Below are 24,757 nucleotides of genomic sequence, written 5' to 3' on the forward strand. Positions count from 1 at the left end.
TTCTACTGAAAAAGAGAAGAAAAATCTTTCCATACTGTGAAGGGTTAACAATTACCTTTTAGCAGCACTACTTAGATTTTTATAATGTAAAAATGTGTGTTTTAGGGAAATTGTACTGATGTAAAATACACATTAAAGCTTTAGACCAGAGCCCCAGTGTTCAGCTGTGTAACCAAGGAGTTACTATCTGGCCGTCCTGCTTAAGTGGCAGTGCTTTTGTGTAAAGTATTATTGTTAGCTTTCAGTGAAACTACAGGAAAGCAAACAATGCTGTGTCAGTGGATCACAGCAAGCACAGGATTGTGTGCAGACATTTTGAAGGTCATGGTCCTGTTGAGGAGAGCTTTATGCCAGCATTGTGCTGTGTCAGAACACCATGTAGCAGAAGACTTTATTTTAGCTGTGAACAATTTATAAATAATTTCTGTCTGCAGTTGGTTTTGAAGCCATTCCAGTAAGGTACAGCTCATCCAAATTTTATCTTGGCAAAGGGAAATATTACAAGGCCTGGGGTGTGACAGAATATATTTCAGGGGTAAAATTTGTGTCTGTAACATTGACTATGTTTGTGACATAATATGGAACATAATTTTCTTTTGAACTGCCTATCACTAAATGTGTAACTGTGCAGGCTTAAAATATTTGACTGGCTAATATTATGTGCTTTGTCTCAAAATGTCTTTAAAAAGCCAACTTGCAACTATGCAGTGTGTACAGCAGCAGGAGGGTATAGATCACTGGAGTACAGAGAATTGAGTCCAGAAACAAAAGAAAATCTTTGAAAAGTTAGATTCTTTTACGCTGTTGAAGTCTTTTTTTTTTTTTCAGTTTATTCCAGGTGAGAAAAAGATTTTGAACATTTTTAAGCAGAGACAATTAATTTGGGTATGATATTTAGCATGTCTGTGCTGCTACTCCTACAAGGTGTGCTGTAAGAAGTGATCACCACAAACATAAGACAAATAAATGCTGAACAAGGTTAAAGTCTGTATTTGTCTCCATGGGCTTTTCCAGAGATGCTGTACATTCAACTCCTTCTTCAATCCTGTCATTTAACAGCAGCAGTAAGGTCTTAAACATAAATTGCTCTCAAAGATCAAATAGCCTGTAGCTGCAGAACTTGTGATACATATCTTAAGAAGATGAGAGCTGAATTAACAATGAATTTCAATGTAAAAACAAAGATACTATTCTATATCTGAAGTGCTCTATTAATTGCAGTCAATGCCGCTCCCTTAACACCAATAACAAAACTCCCTGTGGTTCCTAGAGATCCTCTGCCAGATCCACTTCCTTCTGTTCTGACCAGTGACTTTTCTATATTCATCATATCCCTCTTACTGTGCACTTTTTAGGGAGGTACTCAGCTGCCATTTGTTGTTTATAACTCTTCCTTTTCAAAACCAAAAGGAAATTTGTGCTATTTATTTTTAATTTAGAGTGTGTTCCTTTCCATCTGCTGTGCTATCTGCATTTGCTACTAAAGCAAAGAACTGCGACTCTTTAAACAAAAAAAACAGCTCCTTTTTTTTTTCTTTTGTGCCAAGAAACAAAGTTAGCTGGTAACAGTCTGTGGTTAAGGAGCAAATGTGTTGGATTACAGTCCTTCAGAGAGTCTTCAGGGTGTAATGGCCCAATTCACTGACTGCCTGGAAGATAAGGAAAGAAACAAGAGCACTTTGATAATTTCTTGGATTGCTTGGAAGCTGGATTGCTGCATTCTGGTATTAACAGAGACATAAAGGCAAATGACTTCATACCCCCTTATTTTGTACTGCTGTGATTCAGCCAAGAGGTGACAAAGTCATGTTTTACTGAGGCCATGTCATTACTTGCCAAGATCGGACATAGTCTTCTGCCAGCTACAGATAGTAAAAAGTATTCACAAGCTCTTATTACAAGAGAGCTTTGCTGATGCAGAACTTCCCCCTACTCATGCAAAAAAGTTGCCCTTTATTTGCCATTGGATATTTTTTGTGCTGCTCTCTCTGACATGGCATAACAGCACTTCATGTATACACTTCTGTGAACAAAATCCTTAAGGTGCAAAGTCAGCTTTCAGGTGGAGGTTCATTAGAGGGAGCAGCAAGGGTGGGTTGCTACACAGAGAGAGGCAAGCCAGGGGTGGATGGTGGGTGATAGGGCATGCAGGGACAGTGGTTTCAGTTAAAATTAGTAATTTTAACCAGTAATTCTGGTGCACTTGTTTCAAACTGCATTCTAGCTGGGCATGTTCTGTCTGACCTCAGGACTAGTAGGTGTGCTTCATGTGACCAGTCCTGTCTGAGGCATTATTTGTTCTACAGTTTGTGTTGTTCTGTAGCAATTACTGGGTTTGTAACATAGTGGACACAGGGAAAAGGACCATCAGTTCCTGATCTTCAAGCTCATGCATGTGTATTAACCATGAGAGTAACCCTATGATGCTGATCCATTATGCCTATAAAATCATAGGCATAGCAGCCATGGTTAGACCATGTTTTTTTTCTGTTTTCTTATACGTTCCCATGTAAAGGAAATAAAAATAACATCTTACCTGAGAAGTTCAAGAATTTCGTTTTGAAACAGAACTTGAAAAAATTAGGTATCTGGACAAGCTGAAGAACTGGGTTCAGGTGGATCCTCATGAGGACCAATGAGGCTGAGTACAAGATGCTGTAACTGGGTCAGGGCAAGCCCTGGTATCAGTACAGGCTAGGAGTTGAATGGGTTGAGAACAGCCCTGAGAAGGACTTGGGGGTGCTGGTGGATGAGAGGCTTAGCATGAGCTGAATGTGAACTTGCAACCCAGAAAGAATCAAAAGCAGTGTGGGCAGCAGGTTGAGGGAGGTGGTTCTGTTCCTCTACATTGAGCTCATGAGACTCCACCTGCAGTGCTGCATCAGCTCTGGGGTCTCCAGCACAGGAAGGACATGGATCTGTTGGAGCAGGTCCAGAGGAGGCCACCAAGATGGTCAAAGGGCTGGAGCACCTCTTCTCTAGGGAAAGAATGAGACAGCTAGGGTGCTTCAGCCTGGAGAAGACTGTGAAGACCTCATTGAAGCCTTCCAGGACCTAAAAAGGGGTTTATATGAAAGATGGGGTAGACTTTTTAGCAGGGCTTGTTCCAGTAGGATGAGAAAGGGCCACAGATCCAGACTGGACTGACTGACTATATTCAGGCTAGGAATTAGTTTTTTTACAAGGGTGATAAAACCTTGTAACATCATCACCAAACTGATGGTGGCAGGGCTCTGAGTAATCTGATGTAGTTGAAGATGTCCCTGCTCACTGCAGGGTGACTGGACTAAATTATATTTAAAGATCCCTTCCAAGCCAAACTATCCTGTAATTCTAAATTTTCTCTCATGTATTCTATGTGTTTCAAAACAAAATCCAGTGTTGTTTCAAAACAAAAACATAGTAGCTTCTCCCCCAAAAGGTATTAAATGCAAAAGAGAGTAATTATTTCCTCCACTCCTAAATGCAACTTCTTCATTAATCATAAAATAATGCCATAACTGATCAGAACTTATATACCTTAGAATTACCATAATTTAAAGTACACTTTCCTAACTCTCCAGCACTTACTTGTATTTTATTCTAGATTTGGATGAAAGCAGATTCCAGGAAAAAAAGCACATAAAATTTTTCCAAGTCCAGCTTTGTTAGATAAAAATGGGTCTGGTGTCATCAGATTTGCCTCTAGCATTGCCTGCCTTTTAAGAATCCTGTTCCTGTCAGTAGGAGACATCTCCTTTTGACAGTACTGAGATCTTGTTTTCCATTCTTGGGCTGTGTTGATGTCTGATCCTAAACAAGACAAGTGGCAATTCCAGTCTGATTGCATCTGCGTTATAATCAGAAGCATGTGACGACTGCTTGAGCAAATGGGTGTACTTATATCTGTCATCACCTATTCCTCCTGATGGTGTGGGAATCCCTTTAATTTCTTGTGTCTTTTTTTTTTTTATTTTAATTATACTTTGCCCTCGTGGGGAAGTTGTAAGAGCACAGAAAAAACTTATCACAGTCTCCTTTAGCTTTTCCCTGTGATCTTGTTTAAACAGTCAAGTTGGTGTTATTCAGAATTACTAAAGGAAAAAAATACCTGGGCTTTTTTAAAATAGTGTGCTTTGTATTTTGATGAATTCCTTCATTGACACAAGCACAATTTTAAATGTTTCTATTTGCCAAGTGAAGCTGCCTTACAATTGTGAGTTTGCATTGCTGGGGCCTTTGGTGTAGAGCATAATGAGATTACTGCCTTTAGTAACTAACTCTGCCCGGCGAATACTTTATAAAGGCATTCCGGCTTTATAATAATTCTAGAACACGTAAAAGTGTTCTCTTTTCCAGTGGAACGCTCTCAGACGCTCACGACAGCGATCCATCCATGAAAGATGGCCCTCGATGGCCTTTCCGGCCCTGGTCTGGCTGTGGGCACAGTCGTCCCTGTTGCCCGCTGTCCCGTTGTTCCCGCAGTTCCCGCTGTTTGTTGTTCCCGCTGTTCCCATTCCCGCAGGTGCGGGCCGGCCGGCTCCCCGCCATCCCGCGGGGGCGTGGCCTCTGTCCGGTGGGCGGGGCCTGTGTCACGCGGTGCCCGGTGCCGCCCCCCGGCCTGTCCGCCATGTTCGTTCCTTCCGCAGCGCCCGCCGGCGGTGGCGCAGCCCGGGATAGGGAGCGGCGGCGGCGGCGGCAGCGGCAGGAGCGGCCACGGGCCCTTCCCGCGGGCAGGGATCGGCCTCCCCAGCGCGCCCAGGAGCGGCGGCAGTTCCCTTCCCGCGGTCTGGAGCCGAGTCAAGTTGAGTTATTTTCCTTTCCCTTGCTGCCGCGTTCCCCGCTCGGTCCCCTGCCGCTGTCCGGGATCCCAGGCGTGCTCCCCGGTGTTCCCTGGCGCGGCCTGCAGGGAGCGGGAGGGCAGCCCCCGCCGGGCCCGCGGTGGGAGGGGGCCCTCGGGCGCTCCTCAGAGCCGGTGTGGGTGGCGGGGAATGTGGCGTGATCCGGGATCCCGTGACTCCGGGCAGGCGGTGGCTCCTTTGGGAAGCGGCTCCAGCCGGTCGCCGACCCCGCAGCTTCCTCACGCCTGGTCTGTCAGGGTGAAACTCGGCTTCGGACTTGTGACCTCAGCACGTTTCAGATTGGGAACAGAAGTACTAAAGCTCTTTTTATCTCCTTTTTCTCGTTGCCGTGTTCTTGGAACGGGCTGTCCAGGGAGGCGGTGGAGTGAGCGTCCCTGGAAGTGCTCAAGGAAAGACTGCACGTGGCTCTCGGTGCCGTGGGCTGGTTCTCAGGGCGCTGCTGGGTCAAGGGGTGGTGTCGGTGATCTCAGAGGTCTTTTCCAACCGAATGGGTTCTGTGCTGGAGAGGGGCCGCCTGCTCGGCGCGCCCTTGGGTTTCAGTTCTTCTTTTTGGAAGCAGTGACTCGCTCGGCCCGTCTGCAGGGCCGGGGAGTTCCCATGGCGGCAGGTGGCTCTGCGGGCCCAGGTGTGGTCATGGCTGGGAGGGCAGCGATGGGGATGGGCCAGAGCTTGGAATCGCTTACATCTGGGTGGTTAATGGGCTGCTCTCGGTCTAAGTAAATCCGTGTTACTTGTGCAAAACAGTTGAGTGGATAACAGAACAGTGCAAGAAAAATAGTTTTAAAAACCTCCATTAGTGGCCTTTATAGCGATGTTGCATATAACTAAATACGTAGAGAGTATTTAAGCTTTATTAACTTGGGTGGGACAGTAAAGTTTCAGGAATTGAAATGCTTGTCTGCAGATAGCTGTCATGCAGCCTCCCATCCTTATGTGTTTTCCTTCTTGTCCACAATAATTTACAGCTACACTAAATAAGCATGTGGGTTTTATTTGTCTTTAGAGTGTTGTGCAACACTGAAGTTGTCAGTGCTTGCTTTTTTTAGAGCAAGGGTTGCTGTGTGTGACTGGGGGGTTTTTTGGTGTGTTTTTGGTTTTTTTTTTTAGTGTTTTCCCATTACTTTTAGCAGCTTTGAAGGTAACAAGCTGTAATGGCAGACTGGAGGGAGAGCAGACATACCCAAAATAAATCTAAAACCTTTTTTTCTTAGCACTTTTAATTTCAGAGAAGTCTAACCAAAGGATGGTACGACTATATCTGTGTTTCATACCAACATCAAATTTATAACAAACTGCTCCTTTTCATTCAGGTTGTAGGGAGCTGTCTTTGCTGCCTTAATTTTAGTAAAGCCTTTTCCATAAAGTTAAAAAGAGAGAGTGTGTATTAAAAACAAAACAAAAAAACCTGCTCTGGCAGTCCTTGTTTTGCTTTCGAGTGCTCTAACACCATGGGTTTCCTTAAATTGAAGATATGTGAAAAAAAAAGAATTGCAGAGGGTCAAATAAGATATTTAGATTTCAAGCTTTGTTTTATTTTGTGTCAATTTGGTAATAAATTCTAGGAAGCAGATCTTCCAGCTCCTTAGGATTGGAATTTTACATAAACATTTCACAATGAATAAGAATTTCCCAGCAAAAAGGCTTGTAAGAAGTCCTTAGGGTTTGTTGTTTTATTTTTTGGTGTTTATTTTTTGTTTTGTTGGTTGTTTTTAAGGGAGTTCATTCTCCTCTTTGTTTTGTTGTTGTTTTCATTCTCAGCAAAGCAGAGAAGTCTCTTGGCCTGGTACAGTGTAACCCACTTAATGCCTTAGGGATGGGCTTTCATCACAAGAGTTATACTTGGAAGAAATGAATGTACAAGGTAGCCTTGTACCAATAGAGGCTGCTATGGCTGAGATTCCCTGAAGGAAAAGGGAAACTAATGCAAGGGAGAAAGATGAGCACATTTGGGCAGAAATAATTGCTGGATAAGTTACTGAAAGAGTAGAAGCAGTAATAGAGAAGTAGGTTGCAAGGAGAATGTTAAATAGCTCAGGCATTGTTAGCAATGTTGGACCAGGAGAAGCAGCACCAGAGGGTGTTTTGAAGTTGTCTGAAAGTAATAGAATATTTAAGTTGGAATATCTTTAACTGCGAACTGCTGAGAAATGTCAACTCTGATTAAATCCAAATAAATTTGCTTGTTCTGCTTCAATCTGGGGAATGAGTTTGGAGGTTAAGGTTAGGCTTATACAAGATTAAACTGGCAGAGATGTAAATGTAGATATTTCTCCTGACAAATTTTGCTAATTGACTTTGTGTCTAGCTAGAAGTTAGAATAAATGAAGTGATTCTGGCAGTAGGTCCTGGAAGGATTTAATGATCCAAGGGTTATGTGAACTTGAGGATTCCTTCCCTTGACCACTGGTTCTTTCATAGTCTTGAGTCATGCCAGGCAACTGTTTGAACTGGAATCCTGAGCTTCAAAGGAGTAAAAAACAACCTTATAAAGAAACCCCCAAACATTTTTGGTATCCAGGTGAGTGGCAACAGCTGAATGCAGTTCATTTTGGGTTGGGTTCATATAAAAAATTACAAGTAAATTCTAGTGATATTCTGGTGTTAGATCAAGCATGTCTAGGCTGCTTACAATTTGAGGCAATATCAGATAGTCTGTATTTTCTTTTGGATAGATGTTTAATAATTTGCTGACAGGTTATCTTCATAGTGCAGCAGTGAAATCACAGATACAGGAAGGAACACTTGCAAGGAGATTAGGACCTTGGTAGGTCGAGCTGTATGACTGAAGGGCTTCCAGGCAGCTGACAAGTGACTATCAGTAAAGGGGTGTTCCTGATCCACAGCTCTTACATTAATGCCCCATGGAGGGGAGGGTCATTTTGGAGGTTGACTAACGTCTCTGCTTGTTGCACATTCAAAAGTGCAAAGCTTGTAGCAGCTTGGCTTCATATCTGGTTGTTTTCCTTTGAATTCAGAAAAAGTATTTAAAGGTCAAACACTTGTGGCCTCTTATGCACTAAAAAAGAATTCTTGTGCCATTTAATTGACCAGGGTATAAACATCATTGCCTCCCAAATATAAGAACAAGGATTGGCTAAGAGGAGAAAAGTGAGAAAATGTGCTTCTGTCCTTTCTTTTCAGATTTTTGGAAACTTGCAGATCTGCTATAGGCAACAAGTTTAACCACTGTAGTGATTGAGGGCTGAGAAATGTAAAACCTACACAAACAGTAAGTGTTGAAAACTATGTAGTTTTGGATTCTGCCCTTTCTGCTGCAGCTCTCATAGTTCTTGGGAGTTCTTTTCAGACATTTCACAGAGAAGCAATTAATGTCATTCTTTCATGGGCTACTGTAACTAACAAACTACTTCTTCAATGCTAGCCTGGCAATTACTGTCAAATGCTTTGTTTGTGTGCAAAATCCCAACTACTAAGAGGGAGGAAGTTTACATTTCTATCGAAAGGCAAATGTTTTTTTTCAGTCAAAATACTTCCAGTGGTGTGCCTTTTTAAACTTCTAATCTGATACCGATGGCTTAGTAAATAGAATTGTGAATAAGCTTCAAAACTTCTAGATGTGCTTAGATGTGTAAATTTGAGGATAGGAAATTGTGAAACATGGTCAGTGTTATGAACTGCTAATTCTGTTTGTCCAGAACTTTAGTGGGTATTTTATAAATCACAGATGGCTCCTTTTTTTCAGTAAGTCTTGGCTGATGGCATATTAAGTTGTAAGTAAACATGATTGCTTACATGATGGGAACAAACTTGACTTGGTTTTATGTTTAACAGCTTCAGTTAAAGGACAGTATACTACATATAGTCAAGAAAACCTTTAGGTTTAGTCTTGGTTTTGTGTAGCAGGTGGTTCATCAGTGACCACTGAATGACAGTGATAACTGAAACAAATTTTCTTGCCTGTTTCCAAGTTAAAAAGTAAATACAAGTGGAGAAGCAATTGTCTGGAAATTAGAAGTGTCCCTTACATCTGTTGCCTCAAAAATCCTGAGGCAGTTTAGTGGTGCTATTACAATAGATCCAGGTTTTGATGCCCTATTAAAAAAAGGGGAGCGGAGGTGAAATTTCAGTTGCAGTGTGAGTTTTTTTGGTCGGGTATTTAATGAGGTGCTGCAGTGGCTGGCATCAGTGTGGGAAAATGAAACTGTATATAGGTCCAGTTGCCTTGGTTTGCTTAATAGTGTATGTGGGGGTTTGCAGCTTGCCGACATTGTAGATACAGTGCAGTTACTGTGTTGGCTATCACTGTTTTTATGTAGAACTTGAGTTCAGCAATTGTCTTCAGCCTTCAGTACACTGGTGTGAGCAAGTCCTCCTTAACCTATGAAATTATTTTTATAGTAAAGAAGGACAAATTCTTAGACTTGCATTTAGATGTTGCTGCTATGGTTTTCAAGACCAAGAATCTTGCTTTTCTTTGAGTGCTGCCTCAGGACCTAAGCAAGAGAGGTATTTGCACTCGAAGACAGATATTAAGCTGACAAATGGAAGCAAGACAATCTAGATAGATAGCCTGGACAAGGCAGCAATATTTCACTAAGCTTTGCAGGACTGGATTTTGTAATGCAAACTGATTTTTCTGAGGTTGGCTATTTGTCTTTCGTTATGACAGCAAATATTTGGTCTGATAGTGGAAGTATTTGACTTGCAATTCATTTTACTGTTTAAAAAGGACATTCTGAAAGTCAAGAATTAATTTACTTTTTTGTGTTATGGTATATGATCATGTTATAAATTGAATTTAGTAGAAAAGGTTCCCTGCTTTTAACAGGAATATTGAAGTCAGTGATGTAAGCACTGTAATCCTTCTAAATTAGGGGAAACAGTTCAGAAATGGTTATCAAAATGAACCAGAGTGAGGCTGCTTTTTATTTATTTGCTCTGACTCGCTTTGAATATTGAAATGATTGAAGAATGTGAGGGAAAATTATTCTTGTTACAAGCTCTTTGTCTACTAGGTTGAGATTGTTTTCACATTAACTAATTGTGTAGCTCACTAAGAAATAACTGGAACAAACAGTTATGTGTAATTCTATACTGTCTTGCAATTCCTGATGCTGGGTAAAGCAATCAGATACACATTAGGAATTAAGCTTTTTTGTTTTCAGATGATGAATGATTTAAACTGAAAAAATTAAGATGGCAAATCTTCAGAAACATGTTAACCATCCCTTCCAAAAACATTGTCAAAACACACATTATACAGATAAATTATATAATGGGAGAAATAACAGTAATTCTTGTAGTGTCTTAAGTATTTTATCACTGTATTATTTATTGGGGTGTTAAGTGTCCATAACTTTAGAAATAAAACAATTACAAAAATTAAGCTCTTTAAAAATCTTATCTAAAGATGTGTCGACAGGAAAAAAAAATGCAGCAGTCTACTGTTTGGAAAAATACCACTCTGGAGCAGCAGATACTCTAAATCACATTATCAGTGTGGCTGCAGATGAGTTCCTTATATAGTCATAAAACTGTAAATGTACAAGTCTTTGATGCTTTCAAGCAAAAATACTTGTTAATACTTTTAAACATGCTTCTTCAGTGCTTCAGATACAGCTTTTTTTCAAATGACTGAACATATATTCTATTATTTGGATTTAAAACTTTACAAAAACTTCATTTTCACCTAGCATGATAGCTGTGGAAACGGGGTGTCCTGAAAAGCAACATTACCTGCAACATCATGGAAGACTCTTTCTGTAGCTTTTGTGTGAAAGGATCAGTTTGGTCCACTTCTAGTAATTTGTGGTTGGTCTGTAATTGTCTGCCTAGTAAAATTAATGTTATGGGCATCAGTCTCTCACACCTCACTGGAATGGCTCACATAGTTGAAATTGTGCAAATTAACTTTGCAGGTTCTGGATGCACAAAGTAGTAGATACTGTTAACATTTTCCTTGCATGTATTTTGTTTAAAATGTGGCCTTGTGGACAATTTCATGATAATGGCTGCCATTGATAAAAATACAGACACTAAAGAAACAAGTACATAGTACTAGTCAGACAGAACTACTTAAGCCGGTTATTTATGCACATTGTGTCTTTCAGGGAGCTTCTGGTTTCTGCTGGACTGGAAAAATAAATTGTAACTTGTTCCCTGCACTGGTAGGGAAGAACAGGAGAACATTCAGTACCCTCTGTTCCTACAAAAGCATTATTTATTAAGAAGCAGCTCCTATCTATTGATGTAGAAACTGGAGACATAAATAAATACACTGGACCATTTTCAAAAGTTAAGCATAAACCTGCAACTCTTATGCAAGTACTCCAGTGATTAATAAGGCTTTTTGCATGTACTAAAATGCATGTGTTCATAACCTGAACCATAGCCATTATCCGTAGCTCTCTGAAGGACAAATGAACTATCTTCTTGTTGCTTCTAAGTATCTTGTTACAGAAACCTGTACAGAATTAAGGTTTTATAAATATTATTGTTAATTATTAAATATGAATGAATTAAATTACTTGCTCTGAACAATTTTTTAATGAAAGCAATCAGTTCCTTTTATTTTGACTTTTTTTTTTCTGTTGAGACTTCAAACTGCTCCTTCTGTTTTACTGTAGATTGTGTTGAGCCAAATAAATATTCAAAGATGGAAAGTCACTGATAAAAAAAATTCCTGAAATTTCTTGCTTCCACTGTAGGCCTTGATTGTGAGGCAGCACAGAGTCATATGACTCTCATGCCAGCTTGTATCAGGTACTAATTCTACAGCCACACTGTGGGTGATGTATATGCCCATAATGCTAATTACAACTAGCAAGACCACATTCCTTCCTTCAAAGAAAGAGAGGGACTAGGCAACTTCTGACCCATTTCCATTTTAAATAGATGCTATTTTCAGAGAAATCTGTTTGTGCTGAAACTCAAACTATTAGGCAGGTTTAGGAACACGGTTCTTATACAGAAACTTCAGTCTGGGCTTGTTAAAATGAAACTTTACCCCCCAGCAATTAAAACACCATTTTACAGTATTAGATGACACTACAGTTGTGACAGCAAAGGTTGGGTACAAAACACTAATGAGCAATCTACTTGAGTGCAAAAGGATTTTTTATTTCAATTTCTTTTCAAGTCTAACAGTTAAATTAGTGACCCCAAAGAAGTCTTTTTGCCATCCTCATGCTGGCAGCCTGACTATTCACTAGCACTTCCAGAATTTTTGACAGTTTTACTATGGGAAGTTGACACCTCCTAACTGAACTGTCACTGTAGGATTTGGCTTGGTATGTGGCATTTTAAGTACTATCAAAATGGCAACGGCAAATTTTCTTTTGTGGTAGTTTTAATAGTATTCCATTCATCAGTGCAATACTCCTGTTCTGCAATGAGTAAATTATAAACTATTGAATGCTTGTCTAAATAAAATTACAGTATTTGCATTTGTTCCCTAGATAACTGTTCCAAGTGTATTGGTTTAAAAATAACTTTGGTAATAAAATAACAGCACTGAAGTGACTAGTTCAAGGCACATGCACTATAAAATGCTCTGACTCCTTTTTTTTCCATGAACCTTTTCCAGTGAACATAAATGAATTATAGCACTTGTTGAATGTGATGTGATACCCCTTCAGCACAAAAAGGGGTGGTTTGAAGGGTTTGGGGGTTTTAAAGAGTTTTAAGTGACAGAGCAGTAATTTATGCAGCATACTGCTTAGGTGCAGACTGCATTCTGTGGAAGAGACACCTCTTAAATTTGGTGTTCTTGAGTGGGTATTCTTACTGGAGTGTATCTGCAGTTCACCTGTTTAGTGGATTCCTGTTTTTTGTACATGAAACTTGATGTTGGTGGAATTTAAAACACATTCAGGATATTTATGTGTGCAAAATTTGCTGCTTGCAACAATGATTTTTTAAAATTATTTTCTTAATCTTTACAGGTCTAGAAAACCAGGAGGATCTTTTCCTGTAACAATGGCAGCAAAATCATCACTCCTTAAAGTAATACTGCTAGGAGATGGTGGAGTTGGGAAGAGTTCCCTTATGAACAGATACGTCACCAACAAGTTTGATGCACAGCTGTTTCATACAATAGGTGTGGAATTCTTAAATAAAGAGTTGGAAGTCGATGGACATTTTGTTACAATGCAGATATGGGACACAGCAGGTCAGGAACGGTTTAGGAGCTTGCGGACTCCTTTCTATAGAGGCTCAGACTGTTGCCTGCTAACCTTCAGCGTGGATGACTCTCAAAGCTTCCAAAACTTAAGCAACTGGAAGAAAGAATTCATTTATTATGCAGATGTTAAGGAGCCTGAAAGTTTTCCATTTGTGATACTGGGTAACAAAGTAGATATCGATGAAAGGCAAGTGTCTACGGAAGAAGCCCAAGACTGGTGCAGGAATAATGGCAACCATCCCTATTTTGAAACCAGTGCAAAAGATGCCACTAATGTTGCAGCAGCCTTTGAAGAAGCTGTTAGAAGAGTTCTAGCCTCTGAAGATAGATCAGATCACTTTATTCAAACAGATACAGTAAACCTTCACCGGAAACCGAAACCCAGTTCATCTTGTTGTTGACTTAAGTTTCTTTTTGCCAAATTACTGTTGACTAGCTTGCTCTGTGAAAGAACGGGGAAGGTGTAGTAGATAGAGTAACAAATGGATTTCATTCTAATATCAAAGTTGTAATATTCTGCTGCTTTCATGAGGGAGAAAAGGAAAAATCTCCATTCATGAGTGACCCAATATTGAATAAGTGATGCTTTCTGTTTAGGAAGGCATCAAGTAAAAAAAATAATATAGGAATGTAATTTGCCAACTTTATTAAAATGATAAATATTTTGAATATAATTAAAACTTGAAAGTTCTAGAAGCACTGCTTTGAAGAAGCTGTTCTGGAATTCAGGCACAAAGATACTTTTATATGTGTATATTTTTATGAAATCAGCATTCCACTTTTGTTTCATTAGATGTCAGTTTCTTAACAATGCTAGATATTAAACTTCAGTCTCACTACATTCCTTTTGCTGTGAGTGGTATTTCATCTCTAATGTGGTTATTGTAAATTAATATGAATTATGTCCAGGTCTTCTAATTGCCTAATGTTGTTGTAATTTTTTTAGGTTTATGAGTAGGAAATCAATTTCCTACGTAGTTAATGTCTATTTTTTCCCCATCTACTATTCTAATGCTGCACTAATTTTCCAGTGGTTTAATACTGATCATTTTTAAAATTAATGTGTGTCTTTGCCTTAAGTCCATTCTAGCATGTTTCTAAATAATAAGGTGAAAAATCTGGGTGACTGAAGTATAACCATTTTTTGAAAAAGAAATGCTTTATTCAGTCAGCTTTAATAGCACTTGAGAGGATTCACATTGTGACAGATTTTAGGAAAATTCCTTATGTACAGCCTTAGAAGTCCCAAACTTCTTGTTCCTCTTAACCTGAGCTATGAATGTGTTTACCAGTAGTATCTGCACTGTGATATTAAGGATTGGCAATATGTAGAGAACTCAGGAAGCTCTTACAGTAGATTTTGACAGCTTTCAGCCCTAATACAGATATATAACTATAGATAGTGTTTGAACTGAATTTGATCCTTATTACAATTGCTGTTTTAGGATATGGACTTGAACATTTAAGAGATAATGTCTTTTATATTACTGAATTAATTTCATAATGATGAACAGGAGCAAATTCTGTGTTTATTGGACAGTCTTTTTTGCAGTCAGGCAGACAAAACTACAGGTGATTTGAGGCTTTCAGGTGCAGTTTAAGTGGTAGAATGTTTGTATGAGATTTTGTTCGATATTGGCTCTCAGAGTAACCACTGTCCTTGCAATAGCAAAATTGCTAGTGCACTATTGCTTCCATGTGTAATCTGACTGCTAACAGGCACACATGTGCATGTGGTCTGAATAGAGAAGTCTGAGGCTCCAGGATAGGCCATGTTATTCATTAAACAACTGCTTTCTGTATAGCAACTCTTTTGTTTCAATGGAAAAGCCTCTTGAAAGAACATTACCAGCAAGCATTTTATCTTAAAAATATCTGATCAATCTGTACCTGGTGTAATTATTTTGAAGTAAAGCTTGCAAAAACAAACCCTTCTTGTTGCTCTTAGTACACTTTTCTGAATGTATTTTATTCTTGCTTGAACCTGTCCAGGACAACTTTACTTTGCGGATCTGCTACTCCTGTTCAGAAGTGCTATGTTTCTATCTTTTGTGCCTTCCTAAGTCTGATTCATTCTTGTAGTCCTTGCATCTACACTAACAGAACTGTGTTTTAAACTTCAGTCCCTGAGCAGTTAAATATAGTTTGAACTGCTACTTATGTTTAAGTGAAGAAAATCTTAGCTAAATCCCTCTTATCTTAGGATGAGAGAGCAAAAAGCTTTAGAAATGAAGATTGCTTGTGTTAGGGGCTGCTAAGCTAGTGACATAAAATAATTGTAAAACTACTACCTAACTACTTAAAGCTTCCTTTAACATTCATTTTAGCAGAGATTAAGTTTGAAACAAAACAGGAGCTGAAGATACTATGACTAGAGTACTATAGATACCATTCAAGTAAGATTGCAAAAAGGAAAAAATGAAGGATGAGAACCACTGTGGTCTTTCTTGAGCCCAGGCATCTGTTTTCCCATCTGTCCCCTTTCTATTTAACATCATGGTTACCAAGCCTCCATCTGAGTAGTAGATTTAATAAAGTTAAAACATAATCCAATAGAAGTGTATTACTCATGCCCTGGGAGCTGCTGTATCACAACTGTACACTAATCATGAAAGTGGCCAGTAAAGTTAAACAGGCATGTACACGTTGTATAAATAAGACAGTATAGGAATTAGGTTTAGGTCAGGAGTTGGTCTCAAAGGAAAAACTTCCAAGTGCCTACAGAAACAAAAATCTTCTGACAAGCCTGTAACTATAGGTGGCAGGTATAAAATCATAATGCTTAGTAAGAAACATTCATTTCTGTACTTTTTAAAAGCTAAGTCTCATTCCATATGGATGTAAGGTAGGCATTTGTGGCTTATGTTTCAATTCACCTATTTGTTTCAAGAGCTAACACCTCAAATATTACAGGCTCCTGTTAGCAGTATTTGGAGCTCTGTAGACTGACAGAGCGTACTCTGTATTATGTACGCAAACTTCCAGGTGTCCTTTAAAATGAAGACAAAAAACAACTGTTGTGGCAGATTGGTGGGACTGCTGAAAGCTGTGCTTGTTAGAGAGCAGAATGGGAAGGGGCAGAAGAAGCTACCTGGGGCAGCTGACAGCTCATGTCACGGCAAACTGCATCAATGCTTACATAAGCTGCTTTAACAGCTGCTCCATACCTCAAATGGATTTTCCTTTAGGTCACCTGGCAGATTACCTAAACAGTAATAGAACCTTGTAGAAAGTGGAGTCTGAGTTGCATTTCCAGCCCAGATTTACTAAGGTTGATTTGTGTTAGTTTGTGCTCATCTCCTTATGCTTGATTTTTGAATGACTTAGGGTAATTCTAGTCGCTTTAACTCATAAACTTTTTATTGCCTTTATTGCATAACGCAGATTATCTCTTGTTTTCTTGTACTGAACAGACTCTGTTTTGAATTCTTACTCAAGCCCCTGAGAGGGTAGGAACATAATCCTTGCAAAGGCAGTGTCTATCCACTGAGAACTTGTTCACTGAGGTATGCTGGAACTGCAGCCTTCAGACCTAGAGCAGATTTGTAACTTTAGCTGACCACAAGATAATTTTCACCCATCACTTCAGCTCGTGGTCTTTCAGCTGACTGTGAGGAGTCACAAACTGAAGCATAAACAACTGTTTGTCCATGTGCAGAGAACTTGGAGCTACTTTGCCAAGGCCTTCAGAGTTCTGTCACAAGACAATGCTCCTGAACCACAAACTCTCTTGAGAAATGTAATGAGTTAGGACATAATTCTTCTCTTCCCGTGGCCAGTAACAGTCTGTTTTCATAAAGCCTAGATGGACCTGAGTCTGCATTTCCCATCTACAGTTCCTATATTCAGAGGAAAAAGGGAAAGGTGTAGGGGAGGCATAAGAACAGGCACCATTTGGCTAACTGCCTTCAGAAATCAGGCAAAAGAGAAAATGCTGTCATATCACTTAATGTAAAATTAATGAATTTTAAATTTGTAATGTAAAAATGTTGTTCCTACTGCAGCAGAAAATGCAGTTATAAAAAATGTAGCTTTTGAAAGTGGTAGGAACTGTTAGTACTAATCCTTCATATTTGCCAAGCCTTTTCTTTCTGCTGTGTAATTATTTAAGTATTTCCTTAGTGAATCTTAACTTAATATTTTTTCAGTCATCATGCTACAGGGGAGGAGGCAGAAAATAACTGCAGCTCAGTGGCTCCTTATCACATGATCAAGAATGCTTTACCTCAACTGTGTTTCTGTTATTTCCATGTATACATGGGGGAAAAAAAAGTTCATTTATATGACATTATCAAAGTGTACATACAATGCAGTTTGTATGCAGTAACACTGCAAAGACAAGTACTCCCATCTTCATTGGCCACCCCAACAGGTACTGTTACTGTAGTTATCTAGTTTTCCTCTAAATCACTTCAAGTATACTCAGGAAGCATCCATACTACATCATTCCGTGTTTTATTTAAGGTAAATATTGCAACCTCTTTATCATGTTCTTTTTTCTCATGGAACATTTTACAGTGACAGCAGTAAATGCAGGAATAATAACTGACTATACATTTATAGCACATACACATATGGTCCCCTTAATTATACAGACTATGCAAAATACTTCTTAGAACAGCATGCCACTTCCTTTGGAAATTACTTTTCAGTCGTGAACAAAAAAAAGTAGTACAAGAAGATAGTTTATACAGATTTGCTGCAAAAAGGAACAGAATACTCAAGTAAACTATTAGGTATATATATGCCAAATGATCTATTTAAAAACTACTGTTTTGGAATGATGTTATATTTTGTAAAATGGTTCCTAAAACATTGTACAATGGAACAGGAGCCAGACAGGCCAATTAATGCCTTTTTGAAACCTCAAAAAATACAGTTTCCTGGTTCAAAGGTCCTCCTCTAAATTTATTTACAAAAAGAAAGTTTCAGCAGTTGCAGAAATAATGGGAAAAAACATGAGTTCAAACATACACATTTAGTTTGGGTTTTTTTTCATGTGTGAATTAGAATTAATGTCAGGGCAGATCAGGCTGTTCTGGTCTACTTCATTCACTGATGCAACACTGCAACTAAATGTGTCTTGCGCTAAAATTTGAAATTACACACTTTTAAACTTTAGGGGTCTTCCTCAAAATTTCTTCAAGTACTGGAGACAGCTTTTCTGATCTATCCATTTTTTTATTGAGCACTTTATATACATACAATTACACATTAATAAATAGAGGCTGGATTTATTACCATAAAGTATAATGTTAGTCTGTTTAGTCTGCAGATTGAGTTCTCTACTGAAGGAATAGAAGTAGGAAAGTCTATAATAAAATTAAGCACTTAGGCCAAACAATCAAGAATTCCATTTTGTTCACATTAAACCAGATGATTAGTTTAACATCTTTTATATTTAGGTCTGATTTCCTCCCACCCTTTGTCAGAGGCTTACACTTTGCATATGCATTAACACATAATATCTCAGTTTCTTCTTTTGTACTTCTGCAGCCTCTGACAGTTAAAAACTTTGTTTTCATACAACATAAAAGGAAACTTCTTGAGATGCAAATTTTTAACCAGAGAAGCTCAGCTGTTCTTATCTGTATCTGCAAAAGAAAAAGCTGCTTCAGCATCCAATTAGTCAGTCTTCAGAAGATTAATATAAAATATGCAGGGAACTAACCAGACAAAGTACAGTTCAAACAATCGGGAAAGTAGGGAAAAACCACTCACTCAGCTTAAAAGGTGTTTCTTCCCAAGAAACTGGACTTTCCTTTCAAAGGCAGTGGATCGAATAGGAGTATTGAGTTCATAAAATGGATTCATTGCAAACTGGGGAAAGAAGAAAAACCCAACAGTAAGCACAATGCCCAGCCCTGGAAAATGTCACTTCAGGTGACATCTAATACAAGCTTTCAGCGTATTTAGGGCCACTAAGAGTGCAGACCTCCTAAACAGTCCTTGATTTCCAGGCCCTTGCATTCTCCCCTTACGTGTGCAGAGCCATCCCCCAGCACCAACTCCTCAGAACAGACCTATCACACTGCTGGAAGTTAGGATCATTTGAGTGCCCACAGGAGGCTGAGATGGTGATGCTTCCCATGACTGCTTGCCATGACCCCATCCAGTGGAAGAACCACCAGGATTTGAGAACAAGTGCTATGTGTTCTGAGAGCAAAGCTACTGGGCTCTGTAGAACAGTCCTTTTAACCACACTACCACAAAATGCATCACTAGAAGTTGCCCCACGAGTTCTCTGCTGCCCAGAGAAGCTGTTGATGCCTCACCACTGGAGTTGTTCAAGGCAGGTTGGATGGGGCTTTGACCAGTCTGGTCTAGTGGAAGGTGTCCCTGCCCATGGCAGGGAAATTTTAACTAGATAGATTTTAAGGTCCCTTCCTACCCAAACCATTCCAATCTATCCTACAAAAAATCACTGGACTAAAGGGAAGAAGTTTAAAAGAGCCGAGTTTATAACAGTTTAAAAAAACCCCTGTTCTAATGGAAAATATAGCCTTTGTATCAGACATTACCAGCTCTGGCTGATTTTGAATGCATGGGTGCTTGTACAGGCCCCCAAGAGAAAACATGCTAATACAGCTGTGTCTGAGCATGACGAGCAGAACACACTTAAAAGTAGTGGAGCAAGACCACAAAAAATGACTTCTTACCTTTATATACAACTCATATACATCAGTAAAGAAGTTCTTAATTCCATCTTCTTGCCTTACATCGTGAAGCATTATAAATCTCATATGTACAGTAATTAAGGAGAATAAAACTTTTATAAAGAAAAGAGACATCATCCTGAAATAAGCATTTACACCTAATTCAACATACACCTAAAATGTTCACCTGTACATGAAATAGTAGTGACTCATAGGAGGAAGGATTTAAAGAAGTAATTGAAGCACTGAAATTTGTAAAGCATTACCTTTGTATTTTAACATCCTCCTATTACAAAATAATCACCTCTCTAGCCAAGGTTGTTCTTTGTAAAACGATGTAATTCTAAATGTGGATGATGCTCTCTGCACCTCTGCCATGTACTCCTAAAGTTAAAATGCCACTCAAAATTACTTGCTATGTGTAACAAATGTTTCATAACAGACAGTTCTAGGACTACCTGCATATAGTGACAAGGCTTGGAATTGCATTTTCCCTGTTGGAGTGACAGCACCAGGCATGTTCACTGCCACTTCTCTCCAGCATGGTCGAAGGGGTGGGAACAAAGAATCATACAAGCTTGCTCAGTCTCTCATACCTCTTTATTCCATGTGAGTACCACATTTCATTATATTATTTTGGCTCCTACAAAGTAAAAATCCACCTTTCCAACTGTTCCCAGCTGCTGTTCCCAACATAGTTCTTCCTGAAGCTGATGACTCTAACAATAATAGTGAATAACCAGAGAAACCTGTTCCAAACGCACTTTATCTAACTTACCTCTTTCTGTGAAAAGGCTTTTCTTATATAAATATAAGGAAAGGGAATAGGGAAGGATATGTCCTGCTGTGACAAAAGCAGAAACAAACCATTCGTTAAACTTGTCCACAGTCTTCAAATACATGTTGTTAGAAAGCCACATGTTCTCATCTACGAGGTCAAGAGCAGCATGGGCAATGAACTGGTTGAGATGGCGATGATCATCCTAATGCATTTCCAGAAGAGACAGTAGATTAGTAATTCAGTGAAAGGAATGAAATATAAACAATCATTTGCTAAAGATGCTACAGAACCAGTGTTTAAGTTACATCATGTTACATATACCCTGTTTTTCTGTCACATGTGCCATCCTGTGATTAAATGAAAATAGCGTATTTGTCATGAGAAAGGGTCATAATAAAAAGACCATCACAAAACCAGTCCTGAGAGCAACAAAATCAGTAAAGCCTGTATTACATCTCAGGAATGATCTCAAGCATTAATTCGTTTACTGATGGGCAAATTCCCACCACTAACTTATTCCACAATAGAGGCCCTCATATGTCTTTTTCTCTTCTTTCCAGTCATCTGTTTTTGTGATATTTACACAGCACAGGACTATAATATGTCAGTCAAATTTGGCAGAAATTGATCCATAGGTTACAATGTATAAAAGCTGGGGGACAGATGGGGAAAGCAGAGATACAGAGAGCAGGTATGCTGATAAAATCACCTAAAGAGTCTGTTTTTCTCATGTTGTTTACCTAGAAACAAGATTGCTTTATTGGTTTTTGGGTCTTTTTTTTTTTTTTCTAAAATCTAGTGCAGAAAAACATCCTGCACCTAGTATTAAATATATGCCTGCAGATGTAAGTTGCATCTGTTCCTACAATAAACATGAGAGTGATCACAGTGTTTGGCTCGTGTACTTTGTAGACAATCTAGAACACCATAGGACATCTGCTAAGGACACATACAGGGTAAAACTACACTGGAAGCTTTCATTAGACTGGAAAAATGTGTAGTTTTGTATTGTTTTTCATAGTAATGGGGTGCTGTAACTGCCACTCTCACCTCTCAGTTTTTCCCTCAAATCAGCTTTTACAAATCTTCACACAAAGTCTAGTCTGAGTAGCCTTATTTATACTTTATGGGACAGTAGTTCAAAACAGAGATGATGCCAGGCAGTTCCAATCAGTGACAGCATATACTTCCATTTTTGGATACACTCACGGATACACAAACTTTTATTTTGAAGTCCATTTTTTCTTTGATGCAATACCACTTATGGATAGATTTGGTTTTTTCCCACTGGAAACGCTACTTACTGAGTAGTATTAAATTTCCCACATTTTCAAAGTCTTTATTTACCAATGTAAGTTTTTAGCTTTACTTACTTAAAAGCAATTATGACTAATGAAGAGGATTAAAAAATTAGGTATTTTATAGCATAAAAAATAAAGGACTGAATAGAGCTTTCAAATTTATGGTCCTTATTTTACCTGACTGCTGTATATAAATGCCTTAAAAGTAAGTGGCATTAAACAATGAACAGCAATTATAAAACCTCTGCACACCAAGAGAAATTACCAAAGCAAAACTAAGATATACATTCTGTAACATACAGCAGGGAATATGTAAGAACTCTGTGTTTTGTGAAGAATTAGTATAATCTGGCAAAGATTTTTTAAGAGACTTGGGAAATCCAGAGTTCTACTCCCTATGACAAAAATTCTGTTTAAAAATCCCCAGAAACAGTAGATACTACTTCTGACAACATGCTGGTCGTGCTTCTAATACACTGTAATATTATAAAAGAATCACAGGAGTATCACGGGGAAAAAAACACACCTTTGACTCTACTTTTCCAGGAGGCAGAAATTCCATTTCAAATACGGGATTATCATGATGACCAACTATCACAAAGTAGAAACTTCCAGACATTCTTCAAAACAATGCTCCTTACAAGAAAAGACAAAAATGCTGATGAGTCTATACACAAACTCCTAATCCATGTAGAAGAGCTCCTAAAAATCAGCCGATATTTACCAAATATTTACCAGAGACTAAAGAGAGAGAAGCATTTAGGTCTGCACGTCAAGAGGATGGAGCCAAGCTCTTGGTGAAGCCAACCACCACAGATGAGAAAAAATGGGCAGAACCTGATGCCCAGGAAGTACCACCCGGGCACGAGGAAGAATTTATTTGCCGTGTGTGTTGCTCATAGAGGCTGGAGTTATTCCAGAACCGTCTGGACACAATCCTGTGCCCTGTGCTCCTTCTTGAGCAGCCTGGCCCAGGTGCCTGTGCTCCCTCCTAACCTGACGGATTTTCGCGCAGCCGGAGAATATCCTTGGAAAGCGGACCTGGAAGTGAACCTAGTTACCTAAAACCACCTCCTGCTCTGCTCACCGATGATTTAGCCCCCCCTCCCCCGGGAGCCCCCAGGACACAGCGATCCCAGGCCACATCGTGCTGCACTCGCCTCCGAGGAACCTCCTCGCCTGCCTCTGCCCGGGCCCTGCTCACAGGCAGCAGAAAGAGGAAGGCAGCGGGCACCTCCTCGCTGGCACACGGCGGCCGTGCGACAATCCCACGGCTCCATCCCCGGGCACTCCAGAGGGGCCGGAAAAGGCCGACCCGTCCCGCCGCCCCCGGAGCCCCGGGGGAAGGGCCGGGCTACGCGGGGCTGCCGTGCCCAGGGGGGCCCGCGGCACATGGGGAGGGGGAGGCGGGGCGGGAGAAGGGATCCGGCCCGCAGGGTCCCGTCCCGGCCCGCCGCCTACCCTGCACCGCGCCGGGTCCGGTCCGCTCCGCTCCGCTCCGCCGGGTCCGGTCCGGTCCGCTCCGCCGCCTGCCCGCGGCCGCCGGAAGCCCCGCGCTGCGCCCGCCCCATCCGGCGCCGCTGTGACGCCTCAGCGGGCTCCGCTCCCGCAGCACGCAGCGGCCTTGTCCTGCCTTGTCCTGCCCTGTCCAGCCTTGTCGTGCCCTGTCCTGCTGTGCCCGGTCCCGCTCGGCCCCGGCCCCGACCCCGGCGCTCTCCCGTGGGTAGCGGGAGGCTGCCCCGGCCAAGCCCGAGCGGGCTGAGGGCGGGCGGGGCCGGCCAGAGCGCTCGGCGTCTCGCTGGCTGTGGGTCGAACTGCGAGTCAGTAATGCCCCTTTTTGTTTCGGTGTTGTAGGTCAGGATGGCTTCGGTTGAAAGGGAGGCATTGTCCCAAGAGGAACTCCGGAAAAGGCTGTATCAGACTTTTAAGAGCCGAGGCGTACTGGACACACTTAAGGTGTGCTTTGTTTTCAGCAGGTGCTACCTGTGATCCGCTCTACTGCTTCACCATTGACCGCCCTGAAAGCCGGGCCGAGTACAAGTGTCTCACTCTCTCCACAAAGTATTATTTTTGTCACAACCTAATTAGTATCCAGGGGGATGTGCCTGGGGTGAGTTGTGTTTGGGATTTTCCCCCCATAGGGGAGGCTCTTCCTAAACAGAATGGCTTTTCGTTATGCCTTGGGCTCGGAGTGTTTTTCAGGAAGGTTAAATATCTGGTCTTTGAAAATACCCGTGCCTGAAAAAAGAAGTCGAGCAGGGGAGAGAATAATAAATTAGAATATAAAATAGGAAAGGATCTCTTACGTTACAGAGTGTGTTTATCACCTACGATAAGTAAGCATGTTATATGAATAATGCTTCTAAAATATTGCAATCCTGGTTTAAAATTATTTGAGCCGTTTTGTTCCTGTCTGCTCATTCAGGAGAATGTCTTAGGAGAAAACTCAAGATCAGTATTTCAAAAACAGTGATAGTCCTGTAGCTAGGAATTTCTTCTTCAGGACAATTTGTTTCTGTGTTACTGATTTCCATACCAAGCTTGCAATGCTCAAACCATTTCTTCCTTGATGTAAGTAATATTCTTTCAGATTACTTTCTGTTTAAGTCCATTTTCTTGCTTTGTTTTCCTTGTCTAGAAAGTTATTACTATGTTCCTTTTCTGTATTATGGATGGGGATTTAGCCCTGTGCTTTCCACCTGCATTTTTCCACAAGATGTAAAGGGGTTGCTGATCTTGGCTGTTTTTGAGTCAGCATGACCTCTGTTAAAAGTTGGCTGAAACTGGACAAGCTCAGGAATTAATAAGGAAAACAGTTTTTTTCAGTTGTGTTTGAGAGTTGGACTCAATGATCCTTTCCAGCTCAGAATACTCTGTAGTTCTGTAATTGTGTTTTCAGCCTGATTTCTTTTGAAAACAATGCTAAAATATCAGTGGTGTTAGTCTGATGATCTGGCTTTGTTAAGTTTCGGTAACTATTTTGTCACATTTTTGCTAACACACCACCTCTTTATTCACTTGTGTCACTGTTGCAT

General features: G+C 40.2%; 3 protein-coding genes across 7 annotated transcripts in view; 2 read left to right on the forward strand and 1 right to left on the reverse strand.

Annotated features, from left to right (window-relative positions):
* The first annotated feature begins 4,650 nt into the window (after positions 1-4,650).
* On the forward strand, positions 4,651-14,103 carry RAB9A (RAB9A, member RAS oncogene family). Of its 2 annotated transcripts, none has more exons than XM_062488028.1 (3): positions 4,651-4,783; positions 7,983-8,070; positions 12,746-14,103. In XM_062488028.1, exon 3 carries the CDS (start codon positions 12,780-12,782, stop codon positions 13,383-13,385), a length of 606 nt encoding a protein of 201 aa, XP_062344012.1. In that variant the 5' UTR covers positions 4,651-4,783; positions 7,983-8,070; positions 12,746-12,779; the 3' UTR covers positions 13,386-14,103. The 2 variants fall into 2 exon arrangements, with proteins under 2 accessions (XP_062344012.1, XP_062344010.1); XM_062488026.1 differs by lacking the exon at positions 4,651-4,783 and adding an exon at positions 4,804-7,359.
* A 3,317-nt stretch (positions 14,104-17,420) lies between these two features.
* On the reverse strand, positions 17,421-23,244 carry TRAPPC2 (trafficking protein particle complex subunit 2). The gene is made up of 7 exons (XM_062488037.1): positions 23,184-23,244; positions 22,458-22,763; positions 22,249-22,358; positions 20,479-20,623; positions 19,644-19,729; positions 18,706-18,804; positions 17,421-18,578 (listed from the first exon to the last, which is right to left on the reverse strand). Exons 3-6 carry the CDS (start codon positions 22,339-22,341, stop codon positions 18,706-18,708), a joined length of 423 nt encoding a protein of 140 aa, XP_062344021.1. The 5' UTR covers positions 22,342-22,358; positions 22,458-22,763; positions 23,184-23,244; the 3' UTR covers positions 17,421-18,578.
* OFD1 (OFD1 centriole and centriolar satellite protein) overlaps positions 22,802-24,757 on the forward strand; it is a 30,105-nt gene continuing 28,149 nt past the window's right edge. For all 4 annotated transcript variants that reach the window (XR_009932993.1, XM_062488029.1, XM_062488030.1 and 1 more), the window contains exons 1-2: positions 22,802-23,441; positions 23,577-23,678. Coding sequence is in view for 3 of the 4 variants with exons in the window: in XM_062488029.1 (XP_062344013.1) it covers positions 23,115-23,441; positions 23,577-23,678 (429 nt within the window). In the remaining variant the exon portion in view is untranslated. The remainder of the gene's footprint in view (positions 23,442-23,576; positions 23,679-24,757) is intronic.

The sequence above is a fragment of the Cinclus cinclus genome, chromosome 2 (genome assembly GCF_963662255.1).
Source record: "Cinclus cinclus chromosome 2, bCinCin1.1, whole genome shotgun sequence".
Taxonomy (NCBI): Eukaryota; Metazoa; Chordata; class Aves; order Passeriformes; family Cinclidae; genus Cinclus; species Cinclus cinclus.

Excerpts from the sequence above, each read along its gene's own strand:
- RAB9A (XM_062488028.1), top strand. The coding sequence starts at position 12,780 with ATGGCAGCAAAATCATCACTCCTTAAAGTAATACTGCTAGGAGATGGT.
- TRAPPC2 (XM_062488037.1), bottom strand. The coding sequence starts at position 22,341 with ATGTCTGGAAGTTTCTACTTTGTGATAGTTGGTCATCATGATAATCCC. Across the intron at positions 20,624-22,248 it reads CTGGAAAAGTAGAGTCAAAG|GATGATCATCGCCATCTCAA; the intron begins GTGTGTTTTTTT and ends GAAATGCATTAG. Across the intron at positions 19,730-20,478 it reads TGCTTTTGTCACAGCAGGAC|ATATGAGATTTATAATGCTT; the intron begins ATATCCTTCCCT and ends TAATTACTGTAC.